This window comes from Nomascus leucogenys, chromosome 10 (genome assembly GCF_006542625.1).
Source record: "Nomascus leucogenys isolate Asia chromosome 10, Asia_NLE_v1, whole genome shotgun sequence".
Lineage (NCBI taxonomy): Eukaryota > Metazoa > Chordata > Mammalia > Primates > Hylobatidae > Nomascus > Nomascus leucogenys.
In genome coordinates this window covers 58,225,976-58,241,928 of record NC_044390.1, presented here as the reverse complement: position 1 = coordinate 58,241,928, position 15,953 = coordinate 58,225,976, and the positions used below count along the sequence as shown (strand labels likewise).

The 15,953-nt window shown below is 53.7% G+C and overlaps 2 protein-coding genes across 13 annotated transcripts in view; one reads left to right on the top strand and one right to left on the bottom strand.

Moving 5' to 3' along the window:
- Positions 1 to 4,406: 4,406 nt before the first annotated feature.
- On the bottom strand, positions 4,407 to 14,631 carry RTBDN (retbindin). Of its 11 annotated transcripts, XM_030820698.1 has the most exons (8): positions 13,691 to 13,812; positions 13,127 to 13,220; positions 12,040 to 12,189; positions 9,042 to 9,228; positions 7,810 to 7,969; positions 7,598 to 7,708; positions 5,719 to 5,815; positions 4,407 to 4,863 (listed from the first exon to the last, which is right to left on the bottom strand). In XM_030820698.1, the coding sequence occupies exons 2-8, from the start codon at positions 13,187 to 13,189 to the stop codon at positions 4,636 to 4,638; spliced, it is 996 nt and encodes a 331-aa protein (XP_030676558.1). In that variant the 5' UTR covers positions 13,190 to 13,220; positions 13,691 to 13,812; the 3' UTR covers positions 4,407 to 4,635. The 11 variants fall into 11 exon arrangements, with proteins under 11 accessions (XP_030676558.1, XP_030676569.1, XP_030676563.1 ...); XM_030820709.1 differs by lacking the exons at positions 12,040 to 12,189; positions 13,127 to 13,220; positions 13,691 to 13,812 and adding exons at positions 13,987 to 14,048; positions 14,285 to 14,631 and having other exon boundaries at positions 4,407 to 5,614; positions 7,810 to 7,894; XM_030820703.1 differs by lacking the exons at positions 12,040 to 12,189; positions 13,127 to 13,220; positions 13,691 to 13,812 and adding exons at positions 13,987 to 14,048; positions 14,285 to 14,631 and having other exon boundaries at positions 7,810 to 7,894.
- Positions 13,133 to 15,953, top strand: part of MAST1 (microtubule associated serine/threonine kinase 1) — a 42,300-nt gene continuing 39,479 nt past the window's right edge. The window contains exon 1 of one of the 2 annotated variants that reach the window (XM_030820695.1): positions 13,133 to 13,208. In XM_030820695.1, the coding sequence (XP_030676555.1) occupies positions 13,170 to 13,208 (39 nt within the window). In that variant the 5' untranslated portion in view covers positions 13,133 to 13,169. The remainder of the gene's footprint in view (positions 13,209 to 15,953) is intronic. The other variant, XM_030820694.1, reaches the window with a different exon arrangement.

Sequence of the window (15,953 nt, the reverse complement as noted above, 5' to 3'; positions counted from 1 at the left end):
ATCAGCCTTCCAAAGTGCTGGGATTACAGGTGTGAGCTGTCCTGCCTAATTTTGTCCAGCCTAACTTTTTTTTTTTTTATTTTGGAGATGAGGTCTGGCTATGGTGCCCATGCAGTTCCCGTCCTCCTGGCCTGAAGCAATACAGTCACCCCTGCCTCCCAAGTAGCTGAGACTGTAGCCATGAACTGCCAAACCTTGCATCACACCCTCCCGTTTCTCTCTCTCTTTTTTTTTTTTGAGGCACAGTCTCCCTCTGTTGCCCCAGCTGGAGGGCAGCACTGCAATGACGGCTCACTGCAACCTCCACCTCCCGGCTCAAGCAACCCTCCCACCTTCAGCCTCCCAAGTAGCTGGGACTACAGGTGTGTGCCACCATGCCCGGCAATTTTTTTTAATTTTTAGTAGAGATGGGGTTTCGCCATGTTGCCCAGGCTGGTCTGGAACTCCTGACCTCAAAGAATTCATCTGCCTCAGCCTCCTAAAGTGCTAGAATTACAGGTGTGAGCCACAGCTCCTGGTACATCACACTCTATCCTCAGGTTCAAGTGCCTCTGCCTGGCATCCAATGTCTTCCAGGACCAGATCCCATCTCCCATGGTCTATCCCAGGCTTCCTGGTCAGCTCATAGTTCCCAGAACATGAAATCTCCAGGCCTTTCACTTGGAATGTCCTCCATGGCTTGATTATCTGACTGGAGATCCTTTAAAGACTTGCTTTACTTTTCTTCCTTGAATGCTTGTTCCTCCTCCTTGTCACAATAATACAGTGTATAACATCAATAACCCAGTACGTAACATCGTCCAGAAGAAAGAATCATAATAGACAGTGTCTACATTCATTGAGTGATAATTGTGTGCCACACTTTCTAAGCATTTTATTTGACATCCCTCCCATTGGAGGTGGAGTCTATGATGCCTCTCCTTGAAATATGAACTGGCTTCAGTGACTCACTGTGGTGAATAGAAAGTGAGAGATGTCACACTGTGTGAGTTCCAAGGTTAAGTCATCAGAACTGAAACAAATCCCACCTGGCTTGCTCTTTTGGGGTATTTCCCTTAGACCGTAGCTGCCATGTTGAGAGGAAGCCCAAGCCACAGAGAGGCCATGTGCAGATATTCTGGCCCTCAGCCCCAGCAGAAGTTCAAGGCAACAGCCAACACCAACTACCAGATATGTGAGCGAGGAAGACTTCAACGTGATTCCAGCCTCAGCCACTGTGTCTGCAAGTACATGACAGATCTTCAGGAAGAACTGCCAAGCTGAACCAAGTCAAACCCCAGAACCATGAAAGATAGTGACTTTTTTTTTTTTTTTTTTTTTGAGATGGAGTCTCGCTTTGTTGCCCAGGCTGGAGTGTAATGGCGTGATCTCGGCTCACTGAAACCTCTGCTTCCTGGGTTCAAGCAATTATCCTGCCTCAGCCTCCTGAGTAGCTGGGATTACAGGCATGCGCCACCACACCCAGCTAATTTTCTGTATTTTTAGTATAGATGGAGTTTCACCATGTTGGTCAGGCTGGTCTCGAACTCCTGACCTCGTGATCCACCTGCCTCAGCCTTCTAAAGTGCCGGGATTTTTTTTTTTTTTTTTTTTTTTGAGATGAAGTCTGGCTGTTACGGCTGGGCGCGGTGGCTCACGCTTGTAATCCCAGCACTTTGGGAGGCCGAGGCGGGTGGATCACGAGGTCAAGGGATCGAGACCACGGTGAAACCCCGTCTCTACTAAAAAAAAAAAAAATACAAAAAATTAGCCGGGCGTGGTGGCGGGCGCCTGTAGTCCCAGCTACTCGGAGAGGCTGAGGCAGGAGAATGGCATGAACCCAGGAGGCGGAGCTTGCAGTGAGCCGAGATCGCGCCACTGCACTCCAGCCTGGGGGACAGAGCGAGACTCCGTCTCCAAAAAAAAAAAAAAAAAGTCTGGCTGTTACCCAGGTTGGGGTGCAGTGGCATGATCTGGGCTCACTGCAACCTCTGCCTCCTGGGTTCAGGTGATTCTCCAGCCTCAGCCTCCTGAGTAGCTGGGATTACAGGTGCGCACCACCATGCCCGGCTAATTTTGTATTTTTATTAGAGACAGGGTTTCACCATGTTGGCGAGGCTGGTCTTGAACCCCTGACCTCAGGTGATCTGCCCGCCTCAGCCTCCCAATGTGCTGGGCTTACAGGCATGAGCCACCGCACTCAGCCGATAATGACTTTTTTTTCTTTTTTTTTTTTTTTCTGAGATGGAGTCTCACTTTGTCGCCCAGGCTGGAGTCCAGTAGTGTGATCGCAGCTGACTAAAACCTCTGCCTCCCAGGTTTATGCCATTCTCCTGCCTCAGCCTCCCGAGTAGCTGGGACTACAGGAGCCTGCCACCATGCCTGGCTAATTTTTTGTGTTTTTAGTAGGGACGGGGTTTCACCGTGTTAGCCAGGATGGTCTCAATCTCCTGGCCTCGTGATCCGCCCGCCTCGGCCTCCCAAAGTGCTGGGATTACAGGCGTGAGCCACCGCGCCCGGCCCACATTCCCATTTTAAAGATGAAGAAACTGAGGCTCAATCTGGGCAATGTGTGAAACCGAAGTTACAGCATAAGTAAGTGGTAGAGCTGGGTTGTGAACACAGGTGGACGCTACACAGGGTCATTCCCACCAAACTCTGTAGTCTGTATATATATAATATGGGGTCTTGGACAGGCATGGTGACTCATGAGCCAGGCGTGGTGGCCCATGCCTGTAATCCCAGCACTTTGGGAGGCCGAGGCGGGTGGATCACCTGAGGTCAGGAATTCGAGACCAGCCTGGCCAACATGGCGAAACCCCATCTCTACTAAAAATACAAAAATTATTATCCAGATGTGGTGGTGTGTGCCTGCAATCCCAGCTACTGTGGAGGCTGAGGCACCAGAATCACTTGAACCCAGGAGGCTGCGGTTGCAGTAAGCCAAGATTGCACCACTACACTTCAGCCTGGGAGACAAAGCTAGACTCTGTCTCAAAAAAAAAAAAAAAAAGGCCAGGCATGGTGGCTCACGTATGTAATCTTAGCACTTTGGGAGTCTGAGGTGGGTGGATCCCCTGAAGTCAAGATTTTGAGACAAGCCTGGCCAACATGATGAAACCCCGTCTCTACTAAAAATACAAAAAATTAGCTGGGCTTGGTGGCAGGTGCCTGTAATCCCAGCTACTAGGGAGGCTGAGGCAGGAGAATCACTGGAACCCAGGAGGTGGAGGTTGTAGTGAGCTGGGATCCTGCCATTGCACTCCAACCTGGGCAACAAGAGTGAAATTCCGTCTCAAAAAAAAAAAAATAAATAAAAAGCTGGGGTCTGGCTTTTGCCCAGGCTGGAGTGCAGTGGCAGGATTATAGCTTACTGTAGCCTCGATGTTCTGGATCGAGTGATCTTACCTCAGCCTCCCAAGTAGTTGGGAGTACGGCACATACTACCAGGGCCAGCTTGGTATTCTGTGTCTGCATGTCTTATTATTTTTTTTTTTTTCAGAGAGGCTCTCACTGTGTCACCCAGGCTAGAGTACAGTGGTGTGATCGTGGCTCACTGCAGCCCTGAACTGAGCTCAAGCGATCCTCCTGCCTCAGCCTGCTGAGCAGGTAGGAATACAGGCACGCATCACTACACTGGGCCAATTAAAAATTTTCTTTTTCAGGGCCGGGCGCGGTGGCTCACGCTTGTAATCCCAGCACTTTGGGAGGCCGAGGCGGGCGGATCATGAGGTTAGGAGATCGAGACCACGGTGAAACCCCGTCTCTACTAAAAATACAAAAAAAAATTAGCCGGGCGTGGTGGCGGGCGCCTGTAGTCCCAGCTACTTGGAGAGGCTGAGGCAGGAGAATGGCGTCAACTCGCGAGGCGGAGCTTGCAGTGAGCCGAGATCGCGCCACTGCACTCCAGCCTGGGTGACAGAGCGAGACTCCGTCTCAAAAAAAAAAAAAAATTTTTTTCTTTTTCTTTTTTCTTTCTTTCTTTTTTCGTTTTCTTTTCTTTCTTTCTTTTTTTGTAGAGACAGGTTCTCACTGTATTGCCAAGCCTGGTCTTGAATTCCTGGGCTCAAGCAATCCAACCACCTCGGCCTCTCAAATTGCTGGGATTACAGACATGAGCCTCTGCACCTGGCCTTGAAGTGTGTCTTGAGGCCTATACAAGTTAGGCAGCTTCTTGGCAGCCATGGTGGCATACAGTGGGAAGGAACCCCTCCTGCCCTTGTCAGCCCCTGTTCTGACCCCCTCTCCATTTCCAACACCTGGGTGTTGCCAGTTATGTTGACTGCTCTAGGGCACAGGCTATCCATCATTTACACTCTAGTATGAATCAGTCACTACTTCTAGGATCTGAGGATTAGACGTGAGACATCTGTTACTTTCTGGCAATTCTCCTTCCCACTTATTTCCCCAAGAAGCAGCCACACACGTCACGTGCTCTAGCTGGCGACTTTATTCAAAGGGGAGAGGGAAAAGTGAGAGAGTTGGGTCATTTCTGGGATAACCTGGAGAGGGGTGGGCCTCTGGCGCTCCAGGGAGGAGGGACGGACATCTCAAAACTATTACAGAAGGCCCAGAGGACGAGGGGTGGGGTTCTGGGTGTCCTGAGGGGCGGGGCTGGGGGAAGGGACGCTCTCCCAACTCCGGGCCACGCGTCCGCTAGGGGCCGCTGCCGCTTCCACTGCCACTCCCGCTGCCCGCAGCGTCCAAGTTGGAGGTGCGAGGGCTGCGGGAACGCCAGGAGGGAGCTTCCCGGGCCCGTCGTCCTGGTCTGGGACGAGGTAGCGCGGAGATGGAGATGTTGAAGCAGTGACGGGCTCCAGGAGCGGCCACCGGTAGGGCGTGGCCCAGAGCCGAGCGACAAAGGTCCGTCCCGTCTGCGAAGGTCTAGGAAAAAGTGGAGTTAAGGCCCTAGTGGGCGGAGTCCAGAGACATGTCTTTCTCCCAGGGGCGTGGCCTCGGGAATGGAAAAATGTGTAAATTCCTTAGGGATTGGGGTCAGAGCCGGAGCGTGCGGCCTGGGAGTCTATCTATGTGTGGGACCAGAGGTGGGGCAGGTCCTTGGGGAGGGTGAATGTTCTTACTGGGCCCTAGCGGGATGAATCAGGGTTGGGGCAGTGGGGGCGGGGGGAGGCACGCAGAGAGGTCTGTATCAAGGGTGGGGTTTTGTAGAGGGTGACTGGGCTTCTGGGTCCTCTAGGGTAAACTGTGGATGGACCCAGAGCAGGAATGGTTTCTTGGGAAGGGCAAATCTGGACTTAGCTTTTGGAGTCAAAGGGCACAACCCAGTAGGAGGTTGGGCTAGGGAAGGGTGGGAGCAGGGACCTGGTGAGTGCCAATCCGGTCTCTGGGGTCTAGACACGGTAAGAAATAACTTGGTGGGGGCCGGGGGTGGTGGCTCACAACTGTAATCCCAACACTTTGGGAGGCCGAGGCGGGCGGATCACCTGAGGTCAGGAGTTCGAAACCAGCCTGGTCAACATGGTGAAACGCTGACTCTACTAAAAATACAAAAATTAGCTGGGTGTGGTGGCATGCGCCTGAAATCCCAGCTATTCCGGAGGCTGAGGCAGGAGAATCACTCGAACCCCGGAGGCGGAGGTTGCATCGAGCTGAGATCGCGCCACTGCACTCCAGCCTGGGCGACAAGAATGAAACTCCATCTCAGAAAAAAATAAATAAATAAAGAACTTGGTGGGGAGGATCTCAGTCTCTTCCCTTCACCTTCTGCCCCACGCTCACCTGTCCGTAGGTAAGGCAGCTGGGCTTACAGCCCCTTTTTTCTGAGAGTGGGAGCCAAGTCGGGCCGCAGGTGATATCATCTTCGCAGTTGGCAAACCTGGAGATGGCGAGTGGAGAGGTGGGTAAAGCCTTTGTAGTACATTCCAGCGGGATTCTGGCTCTTCTAGACTGTTTTCATTATATGCCCCCACCTTGGATCCAGGCCCCGCCTCTTAGAACCACTCCCCTGCTAACCCCATCTCTCCAGATTTCACCTGGCCCCATATTCTATCAGATCTTTCCATACTCTGGGCCACGTCACAACTGGCCTTGTCCCTACAGACCTCTGACCATTAGTTACAGGCCAGTCCCTCATATTTTCTCACTCTTTCATTTTCCTTTTATTTATTTTTGAGACAGAGTCTTGCTCTGTGACTCAAGCTGTGGTGCAGTGGCGCAAGCATGGCTTATGGCAGCTTTGACCTCCCAGGGTGGAGCAATCCTTCCACCTCAGTGTCTCAAGTACCTGGGACTATAGGTGCGCACCATCATGTCCGATTAATTTTTTTTTTTTTTTTTGAGATGGAGTCCTGCTCTGTTACCCAGGCTGGAGTTCAGTGGCCCAATCTCTGCTCCCTGCAACCTCTGCCTCCGAGGTTCAAACAATTCCCCTGCCTCAGCCTCCCGAGTAGCTGGGATTACAGGCGCCCATCACCACGCCTGGCTCATTTTTGTGTTTTTAGTAGAGACAGTGTTTTGCCATGTTGGCCAAGCTTGTCTCAAACTCCTGACCTCAGGGGATCTGCCCACCTTGGCCTCCCAAAGTGCTGGGATTACAAGCGTGAGCCACTGTGTCCGGCCCATGTCTAATTAATTTTTAAATTTTTTGTTGAGACTGGGTCTTGCCATGTTGCCCAGGCTGATCTTGAACTCCTGGCCTCAACCAATCCTCCTGCTTTGACCTCTCAAATGACTGAGATTACAGGTGCCCACCCTTTTACCTTATCTTTTCAATCAATAGGATTCACTCCTTAAGAAATCTCAGGGCCTGGCTGGGCATGGTGGCTCACCCCTGTAATCCCAGCACTTTGGGAGGCCAAGGCAGGCGGATCACCTGAGGTCAGAAGTTTGAGACCAGCTTGGCCAGCGTGGTGAAACACCGTCTCTACTAAAAATACAAAACTTAGCCGGGCGTGGTGGCGGAAGCATGTAATCTCAGCTACTAGGGATGCTGAGGCGGGAGAATCGCTTGAACCTAGGAGGCTGAGGTTGCAGTGAGCTGAGATCATGTCGTTGCACTCCAGCCTGGGCGACAAGAGCAAAACTCCATCTCAAAAAAAAAGAAAAAAAGGCCGGACGCGGTGGCTCACGCCTGTAATTCCAGCATTTTGGGAGGCCAAGGCAGGAGGATCACGAGGTTAGGAGTTTGAGACCAGCCTGACCAACATAGTGAAACCTCGTCTCTACTAAAAATACAAAAATTAGCCGGGCTTGGTGGTGTGCACCTGTAACCCCAGCTACTCAGGAGGCTGAGGCAGGAGAATCGCTTGAACCCAGGAAGTGGAGGTTGCAATGAGCCAAGATTGTGCCACTGCACTCCAGCCTAGGTGACAGAGTGAGACTCTGTCTCAAAAAAAAAAAAAAAAAAAAAAAAAGAAAGAAAGAAAAGAAATCGCAGGACTGTGAAAAGCCACATCGCCATATGGCAGGTATCTTAAAAGCTGGAGGCTTCTCATGCCTCGCCCCTTTCTACCTGGGCTCTAAACATTAAGCTGCATCTCTTAAACCTTGGCCCTGTTGGAGGCCACTCCCCTTTACACAGAAGGCCAAGCAAACTGCAGGCTCCGCCCTCTCCCTCGCCCAAGTCACAACCCACGCCCCTTGCCCCCTCATCTCCTACCAGGCCTGGCAGAGCTCCTCGCAGAGCGGCTGTGCCTGGCGTACCCCCAATAGCCGCAGGCGGAAGCGACTGCGAAGGGCACGTTGGAGGTGTTCCAGGAAGGATTCGCACCTGGACATCGGGAGAGATAGGGTCGGATGGGTCAGGACCCGAGGGAGTTCTTGGGCAATGGGCAAAGTATGCGAGAAAACGGTGGAGGATGCTGTACTCACTCGGGGCTCGGCACTCCACAGCGTTCTGGATGGTTCCCAAGGCCCAATGTCTCTGTTGTGTCCATCTCTGAGGGACAACAAGGTCCTGGCAAAGGGGAACGCTGTGAGCCAGGGTCTTGGATATTCAGGTAAGGTTTGGGAACTGAGGCCGTGGGATCCCCTGGACAAGGGAGACCCCAATTACATCAATCCTCACAAACCCATAACTTAAGACCTTTCTTTTGGAATGCAAATGCAGCTTCAAGTAGTAATAATCATTTCTTGTTTATAATAATGAACTTATTTGTCATGTGCCTGGTAGTGACACATATACTTAATCCTTTACCTTTTTTTTCTTTTTTTGAGACAGGGTCTCGCTCTGTCGCCCAGGCTGGAATGCAGTGGCACGATCTTGGCTCACTGCAACCTCCACCTCCCAGGTTCAAACAATTCTCGTGCCTAAGCCTCCCAAGTAGCTGGGATTTCAGGTGCATGCCACCTCGTCTAGCTAATTTTTTTTTTTTATGAGATGGAGTCTTGCTCTGTCACCCAGGCTGGAGTGCAGTGGCGCGATCTCGGCTCACTGCAAGCTCCGCCTCCCGGGTTCACGCCATTCTCCTGCCTCAGCCTCTCCCAGTAGCTGGGACTACAGGCGCCCGCCACCACGCCTGGCTAATTTTTTGTATTTTTTTTAGTAGAGACGGGGTTTCACCGTGGTCTCGATCTCCTGACCTCGTGATCTGCCCGCCTCGGCCTCCCAAAGTGCTGGGATTACAAGCGTGAGCCACCGCGCCCGGCCGCTAATTTTTGTATTGTTAGTAGAGACAGGGGTTTCACCATGCTGGCCAGGCTGGTCTCAAACTCTTGACCTCAAATGATCTGCCCACCGCAGCCTCCCAAAGTGCTGGGATTATAGGCGTGAGCCACCAAGCCCTGCTCATATGCTCATATGTTTATATGCTTAATGTTAACAACAGCTCTGCGAGGTATGTTTGTTATTCTCTCTTTTTGGGGGTCCATGTGAGACCCAGAGAGGTTAAATGACTTCCTCAGGATCACACAGCTACAAAGTGGCAGAGTTGGGTTTTGAACCCAGGCAGTCTAATTCTTATCCACCATTCTTCAGCACTATCCCTGCCTCCCACCTTGGTGGCCATGCTAGGCCCCTCTCATAAGGAAATTCTAACATTGCCATAGCAGGCTAGGTGTGGGTTTCTGGGTGTTGGTGGTGAGGCAGGGTCTGGGGTCCTCACCTGCCAGGTGCAGCTTGCCTTTGCCCAGATCAGCTGCCAGCCCATGGTGTCGCTGGGACCTGGCTTGGAGTGGGCGGCTCCCTCCACAGGCTTCTAGCAGGATCCATGCCAGGGTCAGTTGCAGGACCCAGGTCAGGCCGATGGGTCGCATGTGGACCCTGCAGTCCATGTCCACCTGAGATAAGAGCTGGCAGGCATAGGGTGGGGTTCAGCCACCCCTTTCTGTGAGCTTAGGATGGCACCCACCCAATGCATATCCAAGAAGCAGTGCCAGGCAGAGTAGGGAAAGTGCAGCTGAGGAGGAGGCTGGGGCAGTGGCCAAGGACGTTCAAATCCCAGGAGACCATCAGGGCCTGCCTCCGACCTAGGAGCCCCCCTCCCATCAGAACCATGTCCTCTCTGTCCCTTCAGTGCCACCCCCACGAAGCTTAGACTACAGTGGCCCTCCCCCCATCCTGCAGGATCTCCCACCTTTTTAGTCCTCAAGAGACCCCTTCTTTTCTCAGAACGAAGGGGACCTCCCTAGCTCTTCCAATCCCCCTCTCCTGTTCAGTAATTCCTCCCTCTCTTCTATACGGCCTCCCTCCTCCCTCTCTCACTCCCTGCTGGCCCTTCTCTGGGTCACCTTCTCTCGGCCCACAATCGGCTTAGGGGCCACCCAGAGCTGGGCCTTTGGGACCAAGCATGGTGTGGGAGGGCTCAGGTTCTGTCACTGGGGCCCAAAGCCCCGAGGCAGGGACAGCTAGCGGTCTGTGGAGACAAGACTATCCCCTTCCCGCCTCCCCGCGTTCAGCGCCTCACCTGTTGGCTGGATTGGGGTCTAGAGGCTGCTAAGACACCTCAGGATCCAGTCCAGGAAACTGGCTGCTGAAAGGGGCGTGGCTTAGTGCAGGGGCGGGACCTCCCACCGTCCCTCCCACACTCCAGCTGACCAAAGGCTGGCCGACTTGGGGCTGGTGTGTATATATCCTTGCGTTTGTTTTTATGTTGAGCTTGTGGCTTAAGCTCTATCTATATATGTGGGGAGTGTGTGTGTGTGTGTAAGGTGTGTTTGTGTGGCCTACAGCCTGTGTGTGTTCCCAGGCACCTGTGTCTTTTGTTTGTGTGGGTGTGTGTTGAGCATGTATGTGTGTGTGTGTTTGTTGTATGAGGTTATGTTTATGTGTGTTTCTTGCTGGAGTGGTTGTGTGTGTGTGTGTGTGTGTATACGTTCAGAATCTGGGGGAGGATTGTGTGTCCGAAGCCATGTGTGTGCAGTTGAATAAAACAGGATCTTAATAAATGTGAGAAGGGGAAATGTAGCATTGGGTTAGTGTCCCTGCAAAAATGTTGGAAGTCAGTGGATAAAGGTTTTTGACCATGAATGTTGACCCTGAATGAACAAAGAAATGTCATGTGCTGAGCAGGATGTGTTTGTGTGCACACATTATATGTCCTTCTGAAGTTTCTGTGAATGTGTGTTGCTTGTGAACACTCCCTTAACTCATCCATTCATTCAACAAACATTTATTGAGCACCTACTGTGTGCTAGATTCTGGGGATGCAGTAGTGAACAAGACATGAAAATTTCAGCCACCCATGGTGGTTCACACCTGTAATCCCAGCACATTGGGAAGCTGAAGTAGAAGGATCGTTTGAGCCCAAGAGTTTGAAACCAGGCTGGCCAACATGGTGAAACCCCATCTCTACTAAAAATAATAAAAAAAAATTAGCTGGGCATGGTGGCACATGCTTGTAATCTCAGCTATTCAGGAGGCTGAGGCATGAAAATAGTTTGAACCTGGGAAGCAGAGGTTGTAGTGAATCAAGATTGTTCCACTGCACTCCAGCCTGGGCAACAGAGTGAGACTGTCTCAAAAACAAACAAACAAAAAAACCTCAAAATAAAAGACACAAAAATCTCAACTTTCATAGAGCTGACATTCTAGGGGGAGAATCAGATGAGAAAAACATCCCTGCAGAGGGTATGGGTGTGTGTGTCTATGTGTTGTGTTGGGATAATAATTTGTCTGTTTTAGATGATAATTTGTGTGCAACTGGACATCCCTTGGTTTTGGAACTATGTGACTGTGCTTCCATTGGTTGAGTGTTTATATGTGTTGTTTGTGTGTATTTGTATTGGATGACTGTGTGTATGTCTGGGTTTCCTAAGTATGTGTTTGTATGGCTGCAGATGTGAGTTTGTGTGTGTCTGTATTTGTGGATGTTTGCGTGTGTCTGCATTTGCTGAGTATGTGTTTGTATGTGTGTTAATTTGCAGAATGTGTGGGTCTGTGTTTGTGGAGTATAAGTTTGCAGAGTATGTTCGAATACATGTTTGTGTGTCTGTGTTTGCTAAATATGAGTGTTTGTGTTTGTGTGCCTCTCACTGACTGTGAGTGTTTGTGTGCCTCTCATCTCAGGACAAGAGAGGCTTTTTCTCTCTTTTATTGCTGTATTCCCTCCCAGATCCCAAAACACTACGTTGCACACAGTAGGTGCTCAATATGTGGTAAGTGAACAAATCAATAGATACCGTCTTTGGGTCCCTCTGTGTACACCCAGTGATGTGCTGGAGGCCTCAGTAAGCAAGACCTGCTGGAACTAGCTTTCCCCTGGTCCATCTTGAGGTGGTCCAGGATGCTTGTGGGTCAGATCTGTTCAGCCTCTGGGCCATGCCTCACGCCAGAGCCTCCGCACCCTTTCTCCTTTCCTTATCTCAGCCCCCGACCCTGCGCTTGGATTTCAGCACCGCGGACAGGAGCGCGCGAGACCAGCACCAAGGAGAGCTCCCGCGGTCTCCATCGTGAGATAGGTCGCCAGGGGCGGAGTCCGGGCCATGGACGGAGAGATGTGCCAGCAAGGGACTCAGCAAGACGGCGACACAAACGTGCCAACAAACATATAGACAAACAGAGATAACCCAGGCAAAGGAGCGGACTTGAGGCGACAAGCTCCTGGGGAAAACCCGGACCCAGCCTCGCCGTCGCTCCCGTCGTCCAGCAGGGGTCGCTCTTACCCAGCGACCGCTCCCTCCAGGACCTTGGGGCCAGATACTGGCCACCACCCCTTGGGAAGCCCTTCTGTCCCCCAGTGCCAAGACTTGGAGTTCGGAGGGCTCGGACACTCTCCTCTCCAACTTCGGGAAGCATGGCGGGTTTGGCCTCACCTGTGTGAACATGGAGGAGCGGCGAGGGAGTTGAAAAGGGCTTTAACTGCCCCCTCTCCAACTACCAGCTAATCGCTCCTATAAATACAGACGGCCTGGCCTGGTTCCTTAATCCTGACTGTGAGGGAGGGGTCGCTAGAGGGGCTGCAGGGTTCCCTGAGGAGGCTTTGATTGCGGGGCAGGTTGTGGGGGGCGCGTAATATGTATGCACATGTTTTTCTGAGGTTGCATCTCCTGTGAAGACGGGTCTCCTCCGTGAAAATGTTTCTCTGTAAGCATGACATCTCTCCTGGGACTGTAGAGGTCTCGTGGGTGGGGACAGTTTCCAACAGAGGATATGGCTTTTAGGGGTCTCTGATTGGGGGTATCCGCTCCACGGGAATTGTTACTCCTGGGATCTTTCTCTTTGGGGAATGCCTCTTCCGTGGGGAGGGGGATGGCTTTTGAGAGGAAAGTCACCTCTCAGGGACCATATCTATTAGGAATGATTTTCAGGGTTGGGGGACTTCTCCATTGGACAGGGCGTCCCTGTGGAAACTATCTCCCCCTGGGAATGTGTCTCACCAAGGGAGTCTCTGGGGGATGAATGTAGAGGGAATGTATCTCAGGGAGAAGGCTTCCTTTGGGGAGTTTCTTGACTGGGGGTTCTACCCCTGAGGATATCTCTCCCCTTGGGTGTCTCTTTTTATAGGGGTCTCTCGGCAGCTTGGCTCCCATGGGGGCACCAGGAGGCTCCGCCCCCCCGCCCGCCCCTTTCCTCCCCCAGCGCGGGCAGCGGTGGCTGAGCCTGGGCTCGGGCGCCCAGACGCAGTGACGGCGCCGGGCCCGCCCCACTTCGCTCCGCCCCCGCCCCCCCCCCCCAGCCGCCGCCGCCGCCGCCGCCGCGGTCCCCGCGGCTTCTCACTCCCTCCCTCCTCCCTCCTCCCGCCGCCGCTACCTCCCTCCTCCCTCCCCGGGCCGAAGTCGCCGCCGCTGCCGCCATGGACGATTCGGGCCTCATCCGCCGCCGGAGGCTGCAGGTACGCGGCTGCCTGGGCCCCGGGTGGAGAGGAAGGGGTCGGCGCCCTGGGGCGGGGCCGGGCAGGAGGCGGGAGAACTTGCACCAGGGTCGGCCGGGACGCCCCCACCCATGGGCTCGGGACGCTAACCGCGGGGAACGCTGTGGCCGCGCGTCCCGCCGCGCTGGGGACCCCGCCCCTCAGGCGCCGCCCGGCGATCTGGGGAGCTGCCGGAGGGGTGCAGCCTAGCGCTCTCCCTCGAGGATCGCCTGAGGGGCGCCTGGCCCGCCCTAGGGGGATGGGGCTGGGGCCGAAGTCATCGCCCTGGCGCCTCGCCAGGCTGGGGGTGAGGGGGCGCAGAGCAAAGTTATTGCCTTAGGGCTCATGCCCCTCGGGGCCATCGGCGCCGCTGGAGGCGTAAACATGTTTGTAAGGCAACCTCGCCCCTCACCACCCTAGGAGCCCCCTCCGGAGGCATAGGACGCCCTGCGTCCCCCACGCACCTGCCTGGCCACCAGGATTCTTCCTACTGCCCTAATTGGACAGGCACCTAGACAGCTTTCTCACTCTTCATTCCACCTCCTCCACTACAACATCCGCCCCCCCACCGCGATCCTCAAGTCCAGCCCAGCTTGTGGGTGGGCGGGAGCGATTTTTAGCTCCTTGCAGCCTTAGAAGATGCTGGTCTCGAGGCTGCGCAGGCGCAGGAGGCGTGCGTCCACTGCACAGAGTGGGACACTGAGGATCGCTGTGGAGTGTGGGGAAGGCGGGGACAAACTCAGTTGTCAGGAGTTCCTACCTCCAAGGTGGGGAGGGATTCTGTAGCCGAGAAGCGTCCTCTGCTCGTCTTCAGCTGCGTTTCTGAGGGGTTAGTACGGAAGTTCAGGGTTAATACGGAGGTCCGGTCCCAAACATCCCAGAGGGGAAGGTGATGATATCTGTGCCCCAAGGCCCTGCCTGGGGTCTGGCCCTTCTGAGCCTCCTTGGTGCTCAGCCCCAGGCTTGGTAATCTGGAGTTTAGATAAAGCCAAGAATGGGCCCAGACTCAGGTTCCATCCGCAGCCTGAATCTTGAGAAAAGAGGATTCAAGCCCTCACCTAGGGCTTCGTCCATTTCTAGACTCCCCTAGTCCATCATTCCCGAGGTTGAAGACCAAGGGGAGCTGATCGGTCAGTGCAGCAGGAAAAATGGTTATCAGACTGCAGGAAGGACCTTCCAGGCGTGTGGGTAACGCCGGAGCCAGACATGAGTTAGAAAACTAATTTGCTTTCAGAGCCCAGATCGCCCGATCTCCGGACCCTAGGTCTCTCTGAAGTGCTCCCCACATTCTCTCCCCCTCTCAGGGGTGGGTTAGGAGAGTGGGTTCCGGGCAAAGGGAGGCAGCTGCGGCAAAGTTAGAGCAAGTACTGCAGCAGCCAGGTTGGGTCCGCGCCGTCGGGTTTCTGAGAAAAGGGAGGAAAGAGGCGGGGCCTGCACGGTGTGTCCCCGCCCTCCGGGCCGGCGTCAACTCTCATTGGCTCAGCGCCACGCGGGACTTTAGACTCCCGCTCGAGACACCGCCCCCAACGCAGAATGCTTCCACTCACCCACCCACCCACTCAACCCCAGGCGTGCTCTGGGTCCGGCGACCCCTGTCGGAGTCCTGTCCCCACCGCTTCCCTTCTGGCGGGATTAACCACTTCGCTGCCTGGATACACCCACATATGTTGGTGCATCCTCTTAGGAACTGTCGCATCACTGCTGAGCGCCCGAGGTTCCCCTGTGTGCAGCTAGGCTTTTTTTTTTTTTTTTTTTTTTGAAACGGAGTCTCGCTCTGTTGCCCAGGCTGGAGTGCAGTGGCGCAATCTCGGCTCACTGCAACTTCCACCTCCCGGGTTTAAGAGATTTTCCTGCCTCAGCCTCCGTAGTAGCTGGGATTACAGGCGCACGCCAACATGCCCGGCTAGTTTTGTATTTTTAGGAGAGAGTGGGTTTTGCCATGTTGGCCAGGCTGGTCTTGAACTTCTGACCTCAGGTGATCCAACCGCCTCGGCCTCCCAAAGTGCTGGAATTACAGGCGTGAGCCACCACGCCCTGGGATCTTATATATAGACAGCATCCTGAGTTAGAATGCCCTATCTGCAGTGTCAGCTATTAATCCTGTGCGGGAGAAGCGGAATCCACTTGGCCGAACAGCTCTGCAGCTGAGGTTGGAGGTGGCGTCTGTTTACACTGACGCCAAAGACCCGAACTTCCGCCGCTCCAGTTTGACCCTTTCTTCGTCCCTAGAATGTTTGGGGGCGCTAGCGGATGGGGCTGGGTTCGAGGTCTTCTTCGCGTGGTGCTTAAAAGCCCTCCAGGGGCTTACCCTCCAATGCCGGGTTACCCGGATCTGGACCCCCTGGGCTCTGTGGCCACAAAATCCAGGTCTTGATTTCGCTTGGGACATTGCAGACGCGCAGCCAGGTCGACTGGTCCTGGCTGCAGCTCATTCACTCCGGTCATGCAAAGACAGAGGGAAAACCTGGTTTGGATTATCGGTCACCCGTGGCTCGGGAGGGCAGGGCTGCCCTTTGGCCTCTCCTATATGTTTGTCCGTTGTACAAGGGGGTGGGAGGACGCTCAGCCCATCCTCTGTCATGCAGCATGTCCCTCCTTAATAACGCCTGTTCTCCAGACTTAGTATTTATTGAGCACTTGCTATGTGCTAGGTAGGCACCATGCTAAGGGGCTAGGCATCTGCATCAACTCATAAGATCCTCAAGGAGACACGGGACTATTGGAAGG

What these genes read in the sequence shown, in the direction of transcription:
- RTBDN (XM_030820698.1), bottom strand. Translation starts at nt 13,189, where the DNA reads ATGAGGCCCGAATCGTCCATGGCGGCAGCGGCGGCGACTTCGGCCCGG. An exon ending in CTGGAGGGAGCGGTCGCTGG is followed by an intron (nt 9,229 to 12,039) that starts GTAAGAGCGACC and finishes TATGCCTGCCAG; the next exon opens with CTCTTATCTCAGGTGGACAT. An exon ending in GAGGAGCTCTGCCAGGCCTG is followed by an intron (nt 5,816 to 7,597) that starts GTAGGAGATGAG and finishes CGCCATCTCCAG; the next exon opens with GTTTGCCAACTGCGAAGATG.